This window comes from Myotis myotis, unplaced genomic scaffold (assembly GCF_014108235.1).
Source record: "Myotis myotis isolate mMyoMyo1 unplaced genomic scaffold, mMyoMyo1.p scaffold_m19_p_6, whole genome shotgun sequence".
Taxonomy (NCBI): Eukaryota; Metazoa; Chordata; class Mammalia; order Chiroptera; family Vespertilionidae; genus Myotis; species Myotis myotis.
The window spans coordinates 77,905,134-77,920,408 of NW_023416368.1; the positions used below are offsets into that span (position 1 = coordinate 77,905,134).

General features: G+C 57.1%; 2 protein-coding genes across 5 annotated transcripts in view; both read left to right on the forward strand.

Moving 5' to 3' along the window:
- The first annotated feature begins 2,070 nt into the window (after positions 1-2,070).
- KISS1R (KISS1 receptor) lies at positions 2,071-5,305 on the forward strand. The gene is given in 6 exon segments (XM_036315287.1): positions 2,071-2,344; positions 3,077-3,201; positions 3,719-3,854; positions 4,078-4,310; positions 4,488-4,829; positions 4,831-5,305. Coding segments are annotated over 6 exon segments (1,197 nt in total). The 5' UTR covers positions 2,071-2,100; the 3' UTR covers positions 4,948-5,305.
- Positions 5,306-11,430: 6,125 nt separating this feature from the next.
- Positions 11,431-15,275, forward strand: part of ARID3A (AT-rich interaction domain 3A) — a 40,706-nt gene continuing 36,861 nt past the window's right edge. For 2 of the 4 annotated variants that reach the window (XR_004968340.1, XM_036314177.1), the window contains exon 1: positions 12,181-12,287. The gene's annotated coding sequence lies outside the window, so the exon portion shown is untranslated. Of the gene's footprint in view, positions 11,602-12,064; positions 12,146-12,180; positions 12,288-15,275 lie in introns of those variants that run through there. The other 2 variants (XM_036314178.1, XM_036314179.1) reach the window with 2 other exon arrangements.

The following is a 15,275-nucleotide window of genomic DNA, read 5'->3' on the forward strand; positions in this document are numbered from 1 at the left end:
GATGTGTATTTGTTGTTCATAATTTGTATCTTTACCTTTTTCTTCTTCTTCCTCTTCTTAAAGGATACCTTTCAGCATTTCATATAATCCTGGTTTGGTGGTGATGAACTCCTTTAGCTTTTCCTTATCTGTGAAGCTCTTTATCTGACCTTCAATTCTGAATGATAGCTTTGCTGGATAAAGTAATCTTGGTTGTAGGTTCTTGGCATTCATCACTTTGAATATTTCTTGCCACTCCCTTCTGGCCTGCAAAGTTTCTGTTGAGAAATCAGCTGACAGTCGTATGGGTACTCCCTTGTAGGTAACTGTCTTTCTCTTGCTGCTTTTAGGATTCTCTCTTTGTCTTTTGCTCTTGGCATTTTAATTATGATGTGTCTTGGTGTGGTCCTCTTTGGATTCCTTTTGTTTGGGGTTCTCTGCGCTTCCTGGACTTGTAAGTCTATTTCTTTCACCAGGTAGCGGAAGTTTTCTGTCACTATTTCTTCAAATAGGTTTTCAATATCTTGCTCTCTCTCTTCTTCTGGCATCCCTATAATTCGGATGTTGGTACGCTTGAAGCTGTCCCAGAGGTTCCTTACACTATCTTCGTATTTTCGGATTCTTTTTTCATTTTGCTTTTCCGGTTGGGTGTTTTTTGCTTCTTCGTATTTCAAATCTTTGACTTGATTCTTGCGATCCTCTACTCTGCTGTTGGAACTCTGCATAATATCCTTTATTTTAGTCAGTGTATGCTTAATTTTTAGTTGGTCCTTTTTCATAACCTCAAGGGTCTCACTAGATTTCTTGAGGGTCTCACTACATTTATCGGCGGTCTCACCAATCTTTTTGAGTGTCTTACTAAATTTATCGGCAGTTTCTAGAAAGTTCTTGAAAAACCCTAAAAGTGTGGTTTTGAACTCTATATCCAGTCGTTTGCTTTCCTCCATTTCTGTCATTTGTGACCTGTTTCTTTGTCTCCTCATTTTTTATGCTTCCCTGTGTTGGTAATCGCTGCAAGCACCTTTGAGAGAAAGCCGCCCTGGAGTTCCGAGTTCTGCCTGCTGCCAGACAGTCCGGTTTCTCCCCGTATGAGTCTAGGTCCCCAGAGACTTACCCGGAACTGGAGCTCAGAGCAGTCAGGGGCTTGTGACTCCCTCCCAATTCAAAAAGATAGCCGCATCCTCATTTGCCAGCCCTTGCCAGGTGCGCCTCCGTACCTCTGTACTTCCGCACCTCCTCTGAGTCTTAGTGTGTTTTTCTCTTTCCTTCTAGTTGTAGAATTTCCACTCAGCCAGCCTTCCTGTGGTTCTGGATGATGTCCGTTTTGTCTTTTCGTTGTATTTTTGAATTTGTTGTGGGAGGCAGCAATTTCCTGTGTTTACCTATGCCGCCATCTTGGTTTCTCCGAGTTGATGTGCTTTGATGCCTGTGCATAGCTATTCATTTCTTCCCTATTTTAGTCTTTTTATACAAATGGTAGCATCTTGTTCTCTGCTGCCAAGTACTCCACAATGACAACCATCCTGGTACCTAGGCTAGTCTATGGGATTCATTTCTAGGTGTGGGTTTTCAGGTACAACAGGGTCCACCACCGGGCACCTACCACCAGTGGTACAGGCGTCTGCCAATAGCTGCCCATGAGCTGGGAGGGGTCTGATTTGCAGCAACCCAAATCCAGGGAGATTGTGTTCTTTAAAGAAGAGGCATCTTCTAACCGCCAGAACCTGGGTAGTGAGTCCATACCCCCTGGTCAGGGTGGGTCCCTCCAGTCTGCACAGCAGCCTACTCCATCCCATCCCGCTCTGCCCCAACCCTTCCCTCAGTCCCTCTTTTCCAGTGCTCTCCCCCTGCCCTTCAGGGGGAGGAGAGAATGGGGGTAAGGTTGCTGGGCGTGCGCGCGGAGGGCCAGGGGCAGGGGAAGGAGTGGAGAGCGGAGGGCCAGGGGCAGCGGAAGGAGTGGAGAGCGCCTGCAGGACAGGCAGGAAGGCGGGGACAAGGCGGGAATGGGGTATAAATGCGAGGCGGCTGCAGCAAGAGCACAGGCGCCGCTGAGTCCGGAGGAGCCACCTTCCAAACCGGTGTCTCCCGGAGAGCGATCGATAGAAAGAGGGCGGCAAAGTCATGCGCGCCTGGGCCAAGTCTGGGCCCAATGCGTCCTGGTGGGCGCTGGCCAACGCCTCGGGCTGTCCGGGCTGTGGCGCCAACGCCTCGGACGGCCCGGTCCCCGCGATGCGGTCCGTGGACGCCTGGCTTGTGCCGCTCTTCTTCGGCGCGCTAATGCTGCTCGGCCTGACGGGGAACTCGCTGGTCATTTTCGTCATCTGCCGCCAAAAGCAGATGCGCACGGTGACCAACTTCTACATAGGTGAGCACCTCGGCGCTGCGCTGCGCGTCTGCCAGTCCCCCTGTCGCCCCGAGGGAATGGCGGGGCCGCCCCCTAGCGGTGCCCCGGGCCCTCCCAGAGAGGACTCTCCCCCGCCGGTCTCCGCTCTTTTCCCTGTTGGCCCTGTGCCTTAGGCTAGAGGTCGCAAACTGGCGTTGGAGGGTTCATGCAGTCGCAGCAGTTAAAAGGTTGGAGAGCTCGCCCCTGCCCCTCGAGGAAGATGTCCGGCTGAAATGTGGTCTCTGACACAGTATTCGATGAATAAGAGCAGTGGAGGGGAGGGACTGCTTGGTCCTTGGGCCCCCAGTTTGCCATTTCTGCCACAGTGGCTCAGTTTGCACCCTGGTGTCCTGGGATGGCCTACCATACAGGCGAGTGCTCAGTTCGCGTTCTCCGTTCTATGGTGGGTGTTGGGCCAGCACCACTGTCTCCGATTTGCCGAGGAGGAAACTGAGGCTCAGAGGGACAGGGGCCTGCTCAGGCTCTCCCAGCCCAGACAGGGGTGAGCGGGGCCCACTGAAGCTTGAATAGCTGTGAAGCCGGTGTGGGGATGTTTGAAATATAAAAGGGGGAGACTGAAGGATGTAGGGGGCCTTCTGGAGCTGCCCTGCTGGTCACTCAGACAAAGGTGAGTGCTAGGGAGCTGGGCCAGAAGCGCTGGGCGGCGGAGGCCCGGAGCCCCATGTCCAGAGCCCGAACATCTCCCGCCTGCAGCCAACCTGGCAGCCACAGACATGACCTTCTTGCTGTGCTGTGTGCCCTTCACCGCCCTACTCTACCCACTGCCTGCCTGGGTGCTGGGTGACTTCATGTGCAAGTTTGTCAACTACATTCAGCAGGTGGGCTGTGGGCTGGGGAGCCAGGGGCAGGTCTGGGTGTGGGCAGGTGGGTGCAATAGGGAGAATGGGGCACAGGGGGAAGTGGGTTGGGGGTGAATCAGCTGGTGGATAGGCTGGGAGGAGGTGTAGCCTGGACCCAGTGGTGGGGGCGGAGGACCCCAGCAATGGGTAGGAGAGGCCACAGAGAGGCACTGGGTGTTGGAGATGAGCACTGGAGGGGGATCCCGGTTCTTGTCCCACCTGTCCCTAGGATGGCTCTGCCTCTCCCTGCCTCAGCCTCTGGGTCTCAGAAGGCCCCCAATGGCGCCCTCAAGCCCTCACTATTCTGGGGTCCTCTCTGGTATCGCCCCTCTCCTGACCCTTCAATTTGTGTCCCCAAAGACCCTCCCAGGACACGCCCTGTTTTGACATTTGTGTGGGGGGAGGGGGCCCGCAATGTGAACACAGACAAGGCAGGCCCCAGACCAGGCGGGGAGTGGGATGGGGGCGGCCCACGCCCAGCTCCCGGCCCTCCCAGGTCTCCGTACAGGCTACGTGTGCCACTCTGACCGCCATGAGTGTGGACCGCTGGTACGTGACGGTGTTCCCGCTGCGCGCCCTGCACCGCCGCACGCCCCGCCTGGCGCTGTCAGTCAGCTTGGGCATCTGGGTGGGTGAGTGCAGCGCGGGAGCACACGGGGTGGGGGGACAAGTCCCCGTGCCCTGGGCGCCTTCCTTCTCGCCATCTCTCTCTGGGCGTCGGGAAATGCGCGCCATAGCGCTCCCTGCGAAGAAGCGCTGAGCGCGCAGACTGGGGAGGCTCCTGGGAGGCCAGGGCCCGGGCCCCCTCCTGGCCCTCGTCCCCCGGCAAGGTCTGCAGCTGCGCCTGTGGTGCAGGCTCCGCTGCCGTGTCGGCGCCGGTGCTCGCCCTGCACCGCCTCTCGCCCGGGCCGCGCACCTACTGCAGCGAGGCCTTCCCCAGCCGCGCCCTGGAGCGCGCCTTTGCGCTCTACAACTTGTTGGCGCTCTACCTGCTGCCGCTGGTCGCCACCTGTGCCTGCTATGGGGCCATGCTTCGCCACCTGGGCCGGGCCGGTGTGAGCCCGGCGCCCGCAGACAGCACCCGGCAGGTGCGCCGCTGGGTGGGTGGGAGGAGTAGCCAGGCTGGGATGGGCACAGTGGGGGGTGGGGAGGCACATCTCAGGAATCTGAGGGGGTGACCCCGTGAGGGAATCTGAGGGGCCCAGGAGGGCAGCTCTAAGGGAAGGTCCCACAGCCTCTCCTCCTCCCACCCCCTGCACCCCCAGGGGCAGATGCTGGCGGAGCGAGCGGACGCTGTGCGGGCCAAGGTGTCAAGGCTGGTGGCGGCCGTGGTCCTGCTCTTCGCTACCTGCTGGGGCCCCATCCAGGTGTTCCTGGTGCTGCAGGCACTGGGCCCGTCGGGCTCCTGGCACCCTCGCAGCTACGCGGCCTACGCGCTGAAGATCTGGGCGCACTGCATGTCCTACAGCAACTCCGCACTGAACCCGCTGCTCTACGCCTTCCTGGGCTCGCACTTCCGGCAGGCCTTGCGCCGCGTCTGCTCCGGCGCTTCCAGGCGCCCCCGACGTCCCCCGCGGTCTGGACCCTCGGGTCTCTCCGCCCCCCGCCCACGCGGAGCTGCACCGCCCGGCCGCCCTTCGCGACCCCAGGAGGTCGAAGCCGGGAAGCAGCCGGCCAGGGCGGTGCCAGCTGTGCGTCCTGAGGGAACATGCTGCCCCTCTCTGAGCCGACTCTGGTGGAATCGAGGTGGGCCCCCCTCTGGAACAGGTGTTGCTTGAACAGCAGTTGCCGTTATTCTGTTATTAATATCTTCATTTTTGTCCAAGATAATCTTAGTGAAAATGTCTTGTCCTCTTGTAACGTGTGTTACAAATTGGCTGTGATGTTTGCAGTTGTTGCTGTTGTTGTGATTATTATTTCTGCATGTCCTGACACTGAAGATACTTTGATGCTGGCACCGACTGGAACTTTCCAGGAAGCCCCAATAGACGTTTTCACTCGGTTAACTGTACAATCGCAAGATTCATCCCATTGTCAGCGATATTAAAGTTCAAACACACCCTGCCCAAGTAGCTGAGTTGGTTACAGCGGTCACCCTAATACGTCCAGACTGGGATTTCAATCCCGGGTGAGGGCACATAGAAGAATCAACCAACAGCCCTGACTGGTTTGGCTCAGTGGATGGAGCATCGGCCTGCGGACTGAAGGGTCCCAGGTTGGATTCCAGTCAAGGGCATGTTCCTTGGTTGCGGGCACATCCCCAGTAGGGGGTGTGCAGGAGGTGGCTCATTGATGTTTCTCATCCATGTTTCTAACTCTCTATGCCTCTCCCTTCCTCTCTGTAAAAATCAATAAAATATATATTAAAAAAAGAATCAACCAACAGATGCATAAATACGTGAAACAACAAACTGATGTCCATCCCCCCTCCCCAAATCAATCAATAAAGCCCACCAATCCCCAGTAGGGGTCCTGCAGGAGGCAGCCTATGGATAATATTTCTGTCTCATTGATATTCCTCTCTCTCCCTCTCCCTTCCTCTCTCTGAAATCAATTAAAAAAACATTAAAAAAAATAAAACCAATAACTAAAAAAGTTATCCCCAGTTCTGAGACCCTCTGTCTGGGCCAGTTTGTTACACAGCGATCAATCCTGCCCCTTGCACAGCAGCCCCATGGCCTGTGCCCCAGGGAGGTTTCCCAGCCTCCAGGTAGCAATAATAACAGCCTGTTCTGCCATTTTAAAATGCAAAGTAATGTCCATCGCTAGCTACACATTTCCCCCATCTCAGGTAATTTGTGGATACCGTCCCAATAGAACTTTTCTTGTTTTGAGGCAGACCATTCAGAGACCCAATTTTCCACTTCTTCGTATGTTTCGAAGTGCTGCTCAGAAAGTGCTTGTGCCATCGATCAGAACAAGTGGTCATCTGAAGGAGCAATACAACAAAATAGCATACATATCAAATCGCATATGTATCAACATATGTGTAACTCCAGCTATTGAAAAAAAATCCGCATTATTAACCGGTACACCCAGTATTTAAAAAAAGGTTTTTAAATGAAGTGAATGGATGGAAAGGGACATTCAGAAAGAGGAATCATTTTAAAACTGCAGATGCAGGGTGTGCCCTTAGCTTATCTTCACATCCATTCAGGTGGACGCTGTTTTTGGAGCCCCTTCTGTGGGCCAGGCTCTGTGGTAGGGACGGGGGCCGCACAGTAGCAGCGAACAGCCCCTGCTTCCACTAGTAGGTCCCCCCGTCTTGCGGGCAACAGGGTAAGTGGCAACCTTCCTAGAGAGATGCAGTGTGGTAGTAGTGGGAAGGGTTATGAAGGAAAAATGTGTGCCCATTGTAAGTAACTAGAACAAGTCCAGGAAAGCTTCCTGGAAGAGGTGAGGCCAAGGAATGTGCACTGAACTCAGAGGTGGGGGAAGGGCACACCAGATGGAGGGCACAGCCAGTGCAAAGGCCCCGATACAGGATATGTCTGGTGGATTTGAGAAATCCCTACAGGGAGGTGGGGCTGGAAGGGACCTTATAACAGAGGGAAATATAGTCCTCAAAATTACTGTGCAAGGAATGAATGAATATTGACCCATTGTACAGAGGAGGCAATGGAGGCACAGAGAGGCTCATGCACCTGCCTGGGGTGGGGCAGGCGTGCATGCTGATCTGTTTGATTCTTTCTGGGTGTGGAGGGGGCTCCCCTGCACTTTGGAGACTGAGCTGGGGCCTGGCCCTTTATGGATGGCTTCCTTCTCCAGCTAACCTGGGTCTTTAAACTCCTCCTCCCCAGGCAGACTTCTGGGCCCCTCCCTCAGGTGTGTGTGGGGGGTGGGGGGTGGGTAACAGCTGGGGCTGGGTGTTTAATAGCCTAAAGGTGGAGGCCTCCCTGCTACCTGCTGCCATTAGACTGCAGGCAGCCCTGGGACTAGAGGCTGGGATCCTGCAAGGGGTGAGCAGGACTTGGGCCCTGGAGAGGGGGCAGCTCCCCTGGGCCTGCAAAATGGGGGCAACTTGGGGGAATGCCCCCGAGAAGATGGCAATGCTATGTGCTTTAGGAGATGGGCTGCATAAGACCCTACCCCAACATTCAAGACCAGAGACCTCAGTCCCTGAGGAAGGGAGATAGAGGAGGGAGAAGTGGGGGGAACCTTGCAAACAGCAGGGGTGAGTTGGGTTGTTCCCCAGGTTTATGGGAGTCATGGGAAGCGTCTCAGCAGGGAGAAATATGATCCAAGGTATGTGGCGATGGCTTTCAATGTATTATTTAATTATTGTGACTAGTCTTCTTATCTTTTGGGCTGCCAGGACCGGTCATATGACAGGACAGACCATCTGGGAGGGGTAGGATGAGCCCAGGGCCACGGTAGCCCCAGGGGTCTGGGTGGGTAGGAAGAGGGGTTAATTTCAAGTTCAGATAAACAATGAAAAAAAATTTTTAGCATAAGTATATCCCGTGCAATATTTGGGATATACCTAAAATTATTCCTCGTTTATATGATATTCAAATTTAAAACCAGTGCTGTATTTTATTTATTTTAAAGTATATTTTATTGATCTCAGGAAGGGAGAGGGAAAGAGAGATAGAAATATCAATGAAAGAGCTGCCTCCCAGCCGAAACCGGTATGGCTCAGTGGATAGAGTGTCGGCCTGCGGACTGAAAGGTCCCAGGTTCGATTCCCGTCAAGGGCATGTACCTGGGTTGGGGGCACATCCCCCGTACGAGGCGGCTGATCGATGTTTCTAACTCTAACTCTCTATCTCTCTCCCTTCCTCTCTGTAAAAACTCAATAAAATATATTTAAAAAAAGAGCTGCCTCCTGCACGCCCCTTACTGGGGATTGAGCCCACAACCTGGGCATGTGCCCTTGACCAGAATCGAATCGAACCTGGGACCTTTCAGTTCGCAGGCTGATGCTCTATCCACTGAGCCAAACCAGCTAGGCTCAGTACTGCATTTTACCTAGCAACTCCACCATGGAGCATCCACAAGGCGCTATGTTACACATGAGAAAAACATTCAGCGGGCCTGTTTCCCCATCGGACCCAGCAAACTGGTTTTCAGGCGATGCAGCGCCACCTAGCGGCCCCAGACGGGAGCCGCGGGTGACGGCGCTAGTCCTGCCCCGAGACTGCAGCTCCGCAGGTTCCCGGCAGGTGGCGCGCGCACCCCACGGAAAGTCCTAGCTTCCCTGGGTGGACTACACAGAGCTCATAGGTATCCCAAACTGGACCCTGGCTGAAAGTTTCCCCGCTGCAAAATAGGTTAAGCAGAGCCACACAATTCATTTCCAGGGTCTTAGGAACTTTTGTCTCGTGGGCCTCTTCCATGAAAAAACACTGTATTTTAAAAATTACATTTTACAACTGTGTTGCTATAAAGGCAAATATAATTTAGGCAAAATTCATTATGTACTCCTGATTGCAACAGAGGGGCAAATGGAGCCACAGGGAGACTCATGCACCTGCCTGGGGTGGGGCAGGAGTGCATTCTGATGTTATTCAGTTTTCTTTTTATTGTTGTTGTTTGTTTGTTTAATCCTCAGCTGAGGATATTTTTTCCATTGGTTTCAGAAAGAGTGGAAGGGAGGGAGGCAGGGAGAGAGAGAGAGAGAGAGAGAGAGAGAGAGAGAGAGAGGAACATCAATGTGAGAGAGACACATTGATTGGTTGCTTCCCGCAGGCGTCCCAACTGTGCTGGGGATACAGTCCAAAACAAAACCGAGTTACAAGTTAAATGCCCTTGACTGGAATCAAACCGGCGACCCTCCAGTCCACTGGCCAACGATCTAACCACTGAGCAAACTGACTAGGGTGATTTTCCTTCTTATTTTAAAAAGATTATATTTTCATGTTCGTGGAACTTGGCTCACAAGGACAAGGTAACCTGAGGCCAGGTGTGAATGATAGCAGGTCAGGGGTGGGGGTTTCTGGCTGTGCCCCATACCCCCACTCCAGGCTTCTTAAAAAAAATTGAGACGTATATGGTGAATAGTTCAATTTGCCCTCCACCTCTGTGTAGACAGACACCAAAAATGGTGTATGATGTGAGAGGAAGAGAGGGAACACGAATTCATTTAGTCAACCAACATTTATTGAGTACCTACTACGTGCCAGACTCAGCTTCAGGGCTGGAGACACAGTTGTGGACAAGGCTGAGTAGGTTCAATAAATACAACTGTTCTGTTCTGGCTGGTGTGGCTCAGTTGGCTAAGCCTCCTTCCTTGCACAGAGATTTGCTGGTTCCATTCTGGTCAGGCCACATGCCCAGGTTTCCAGGCTCAATCCCCAGTAGGGGGTGTGCAGGAGGCAGCCGACTGATGTTTTTCTCTCCCTCTCCCTCTCTCTCTCCCTTCCTCTCTCTCTCAAATCAATTAAAAAAAAAAATACAGCTCTCTTGAAATAGTGCCTGGATGAGGATAAAACAGAACGATGTGACAATGGGGTCATGGGGCCCACCCGACGCTGGTGGGTCAACAAAGAATCCTCCAGGGAGCTGAGGTCCAGTTGAGGCAGGAGAAGGCAGGGGTCATGAGGTGATGTGGGAAGGGCACCTCAGGTGGGGGCATGGCCAGTGCAAAGGCTCGGATGTGGGGATCGATTTGAGCAGGAATAATGTGGGGAGGGAGGCAGTTTGAGATCTAGGTGAATTTTTGAGCCAACGGCCCTCTCAGGGTGGAGAAAGGTTGAGTGGTGGGCTGAGGGCTGGGTAGGAACCAGCCTGTTTTTTGTGCTTTTCCCCCCAGGGGCTGTCCAAAACACACAGGGGCCCCACAGGATGGTCTGGCCAAGAAACCTTATAAGATGGGAGTTGCTGTGCCTAATTTCCAGGTTGTAAAACAGAGACCAGAGAGGTGTCTGAACTAACCTAAAATCACACAGCCAGGACCCAGCTGGAACCTGGGCCTGCTGCCCACCAGTAGCAGAGCCCGCAAGGCTGTGTATCACTTTCCAGCTCCCTCCCTGGGCTAAAAATAGGGCACCCTCATGGGAAGGCAGCTGGGAATCTTGCCAGTCCCTCACCCTCCTGGGCAGGGCACCTCTGGGAAGCAGCATCTAGCTGGGTGTGGACTACAGCTTTTCCCTGGAAAATGGGGAGAGGGTAGCACCCCTCCTGCTCTCAGGGGATCCTGCTATGCAAGGAATGAATTAATATTGATCCACTGTACAGATGGAGGGAATGAAGGCACCAGAGGGGTGGGGCAGGGGTGCATGCTGATCTGTTTGGCTCTTTCTGGGTGTGGAGGGGGCTCCCCTGCACTTTGGAGACAGAGCTGGGGCCTGGCCCTTTATGGATGGCTTCCTTCCCCAGCTAACCTGGGTCTCTAAACTCCCCCTCCCCAGGCAGACTTCTGGGCCCCTCCCTCAGGTATGTGTGTGTGTGTGGGGGGGGGGGGGCGGGTAACAGCTGGGGCTGGGTGTTTAACAGCCTAAAGGTGGAGGCCTCCCTGCCACCTGCTGCCATTAGACTGCAGGCAGCCCTGTGGGATTCTGCCAGGGGGTGGGCAGGACTTGGGCCCTAGACCTGTCTCCTGGGCTTGGGACTCCCCCAACAATGGACCTACAATTTGGGGGAGGAGGCCGATATGGGACAGCAGGCCCCCCCCCCCCCCAGAAGATGGCAATGCTTTGTACTTTAGTGGAGGGGAGGCGCTGCACAAGATCCCACCCCAACACTCAAGATGAGGGACCCTAGTCGCACCCAGTGGGGACCCCTGAGAAGGGGCGCCCTCTGTGGGGCCCCTGCCGGCCCCCATGCTCCTAAAGGCTCCTATCTGGGCTGCAGCCTGGGCCCCCGCGATTAGCCCCCTCAAGCAGAGAGCAAACCCCCACCCGGACCTTGCCCCACCCTGCTCTGTGCCTTCGTTTCCGGTTCTTCCAAATGGGGACATTCAGAACCTCCACTACCTAGAGGTGTGAGCGCTGAACCTTGCCTTGGGCAAATGGCCAGGAACCCGAGCGCTCAGAATATGGAAATTATGAAATGATTACTAAAGCGAGGCTCTCGTATTCTCCTCTTAGGTGAGTTGTCAGGCTCTCAGGGGGCGGTGACCGTCGGTGGTAGGGATCGTCTCGATTTGGCGAGCAGTTCCCACACCCGCCCCGGCCCCGGGACGCGCGGCCCCACCCACTCGTTTGACCCACCGAGAGACGTCCCCCGGTCCGGCCCCGGCTCCGCCCTCCGGCCCCGCCCCGCCCCCGTTTCTGGTCACCGTAGCCTTTTGCGGCTTCGGGTCTCTAATCCCCATTTTACAGACGTGAAAACCGTGGCTCGACTCGGGGCAGGCGGCCAGGTCGCTCGCGCCGGGTCCCTCGAGTCTAAGAGACAGAGGTGCAGCGTCGAGCCTGGCGGGTCCGTCCCAGGTGCTCGGTAAGATGGGGAGGAGGGTCCCGACCCGGCTCGGGGCGCCCCAGCCTCCTCCTCCTCCCGCTCGGGCGCTCCCAGTCCCGCTCGCGCCCTCCGCGCGCTGTGCGCTCCGGGCCGCGGCGCACACTTTGCCCACCGTCCCTAGGCCGGGGGCGGGGCCTCCGCGGCGGCGTTCCCCTGGCTTTTATTATGCATTATCTTTTAAAGGGCCCGCGACTGGGAAATTTCCATCCACTCGCCCTTCCCTCCCAAGACCCCTGGGCTGGTCTTGCGTGTTCGCACCAAGCGCAGGGGGGTGGGGGGGGTGCGAGGGGCGTCCGGGAAGGGGGAGGGGGCCTCGCGAGACCCCTCCCCGCGTCCCAGGCCGCGGCGCTGAATCACCCGCGAGGTATTTGCATCTGAGAGCGATTTGTCACCCGGTGATTTGTCTTCCCGGCGGTGAGCGCGCCGGTGGGGGGGAGGGGAGGGGCGGGGGAGGCCGCGCGCAGGGTGACTTTTACCAATCCGGTCGGACGGGGGTGTAGACGCGGACTGGGCCCGCGGCTAGGTGAGTCCGCGCGCGGCACAAACCCGGCGGCGGCCGAGAGCCAGCAGCTCGCAGCTTGCGGCCCGGGCGGGAGGCCAGGCGCTGCCGGGGCTGGGCCGGACGCCAGGCGCGGGGCATGCGCCCCGGGAGCGGGCCTGGCGCGGTGAGGCTGGGGTTGGGGGTGATGGCCTTTTAAATCGTGGGTTCCGGTCCGGGGTGCGGGGGGTCCCCAAAGTGGGCAGGGATATGGATGGGGGTCAAGCGTCGGGAAGGCGACCCTAGCGGTAGGAGTTGGGGTGCTTTTCTCTGCACCCTCCTGTTGACCTCATCACCTACCATGTTGCACAGGGGCGTGCTCGCGCTCGGGGTGGATCGGGGGTCGCCGATGCGCTCCCCCTTTGGCGGAAGGAAATGGTCTCCAGGCGCGCGCGGGGGGCTGCGCCCCGGATTCAGTTCATTTTTTTTCGCCTCGGAATCTGGTGTTTTATTCGGGAGCAGTGGGAGCGCCGGCCGGGGAGGGCAGTTCCCTGGTGACCCTCCCCTGCCCGGACGGTATATTTATAAAGTGTCGGTCTCCGGGCCGAAAGCGGCCCCTGGAGGGGACACCGAGGTGCCGGCGCTCGGGGGCGGGTTCGACCCGGGCCCCCGGCTCTCCGGAGGGGATCCCCGGGGAAAGCCCCCTCCCCCGTCCAGGGCCCCCCGACACAAAGCGGGCGCAGGAAGCGCGAGGAGCGCGCGTTTGTCAATTCCAACGTTCAGCGTCTGACCTCGGCAGCGCGTTTGTCAATAATCTTCCGTTTTTCACTCGCCCGGGCCGAGGGATTGCCCCCCCACCCATGCAAATCCGCCGCTTTCCAAGAAGCGTTTGAAACCGGGCTGGGGTTTTTGTCGTCTTATTTCTTCTTCAGTGTTTCCTCTCCCACTTCCTCCGGGCCGCCCCCTCCCCACCCCGCCAGCCCCCTCCCCAGCCTGCTGCCCCACCCTCCCCCTTCTCTTCCCTCCGTGGAGTGAGGGGCCCCTTTCGCCACCCGCGGGCCCCAGGCTTGCACAACTCTTTAAATAACCGTGTTTTGCAAGCCCCGGCCCGGCCGGAGCGGGTGACCTCTCTCTCCCAGAGGCATGGGGGGGGGGGGGGAGGGCGTGGCCCGCTTTCCCCCCCCCCCCCCCCCCCTCCAGCCAGTTCCTAACGACCACTCAGCACCCCCCATCCCTGCCAGGTCCCTGCCTGGGAATGCCTTTCCCAGGGGGCTGTCATAAAGTGGGGGTAGGGGCCGAGGACAAAGGGCTCTTGGGGGGAGGGGTCTGGAGGGGGTGGGCGCTGCCAGTTTAGGGTTAATGGCAGCCTTGAGGGGGCCCTGGCCTGGCCCAGAGGGGCTCCGGGGTTCCCACCTGCCCCCTCAAGCCGTGGGGTGGAGGCCTGCCCTGCTCCCCTCCCCCACCGGGGGTGACCCGGAAGGGTCATTAAACCCAGCAGGCCAGGCGGGGGCAGAGTGGGAGGAGTGGCTTCCTCTGGCCTCTTCCTTATGCCCCCCAAAGAGGTGGGGGGCATTGCCTGGAGCGTTTCCTTGGGAGGGGGCTTGTCCTGAAGTTGTCAAAAGTGGGGGAGGGGCAGTGGTCCCCAGACACTGGGTGAGAAATGCCCCCTCCGCACTTTGGGAGCTGGTGGGGTGACTGCCGCGGGGGAGGGGGTGCTGGGTGCTGCTTTGCCGTCCTGGTCACTCGCCAGCCCTGTGGTCTCTGAGGGGGTCTTTGTGCCCAGGGACCACTGCCCCTGCTGGATAGAGGTCTTTTGGGGGGGTGCCCCTTCCCACTTTTTACAGGGGCCATTCACCTGCCCCCCATTGCCCTTTTACCCAGGAGGCCCCAGGGGGTCTGAGTAATGAGTGGCTGGTCCAGGAGAAGGTGGAGGGCCACTGGGCTCTCGGTGGCTCCGCAGGGCCTCTTCCATGACTGGGGCGATTGGGAGGGGGCTACACTGCAAGTCGACATGGTGTCAGGCTCCTTTTAGCTGGTCGCCATCGTAGGGACATGGCATCAGCTGGAACGAGGAGCCCCTGCCCTTGCCCACTGGCCCCACCTGTGTGAGACCTTTCTGCCCCGTGAGTGGCTAAGAGCCGTAGGGGCTGCCTCCTGGACCCTCCTGTGCTGTAGCATCTGGGATGTCACCACCAGGCCTGATGAGTTCTGTCCGTTTGTTTTATTGGTGCCTTGGTGGGTGGGGGTGTGGCCTGGCTTGGTTGGGGGGTTGGGGTGAGAGCCGGTCCTCCTGTCCCGGTGGAGCCAGGTTGTGCCAGGTTCTGGGACATCCCTCTCCGGAGTCTGCCGCAGGCCCTGGCCATTAGGGTTGGTGGTGATCTGAAGGGACCCCAGGCAGCACATTGCATTCTGGGATGTTGACCCCGCATGGGGTCCAGAAGTGCAGGGGAAGCCCCCTGCAGAGAGCACAGGGGAGCAGTGGGGGCTCTCATGGCACCCAGACACCCGTTAGCAGGGCATCTCCGAGCCTCAGTTTCCCTCATCCACAGAATTGGGACAACCTAGCCCCTCCTTCCCTGACACTAACATGATGTGGTGCCTATTTTGTACCCAGATTCACCATCATCAACTCACTTCATCTCTGCCTGTCACAGCGAGGTGGATGCAGTTAGGGCACCATTCTGCATCTGGGGAAACTGAGGTCCAGAGAGATTGAGGCTTAGGGCTGAGAGCATGAGTCGGGGAGGTTTAGCTCAGGATCCATATGCAGCAAGCACAGTCTGGGCCAGGCAGCACCAGCACCTAGAACCTGGAATCAGAACCCAGAACCCATTTGGGTTCTGGTGCCCAGCAGGCAGCTGTAGCCAATCAGAGGCCAGGAATGCCTTGTCCTCTGCTCTGTTTATGAAGCAATAATCCACACGGGTCCTTGGGAGGTGCAGTTGCGACTGCATATTTCTCTGTGGGGCTGCCTTGAGATCCTTAGGAGTCCAGTGCGGGGTAACAGTGCTTCCCAAGGTGGACAGAGAAAGAGGAGAGTGTGCTTCTCCACTTCCAAGGAGCCCTCCAGGTTTGCTCCCTGATGGGAGTGGATGGGAGGGATTTTCCCAGAGGCCTTTGCAGTCCAACCTCAGTGGGGAGGATGAGGCTAAGGAACTCAGTGTGGTTTGACAGT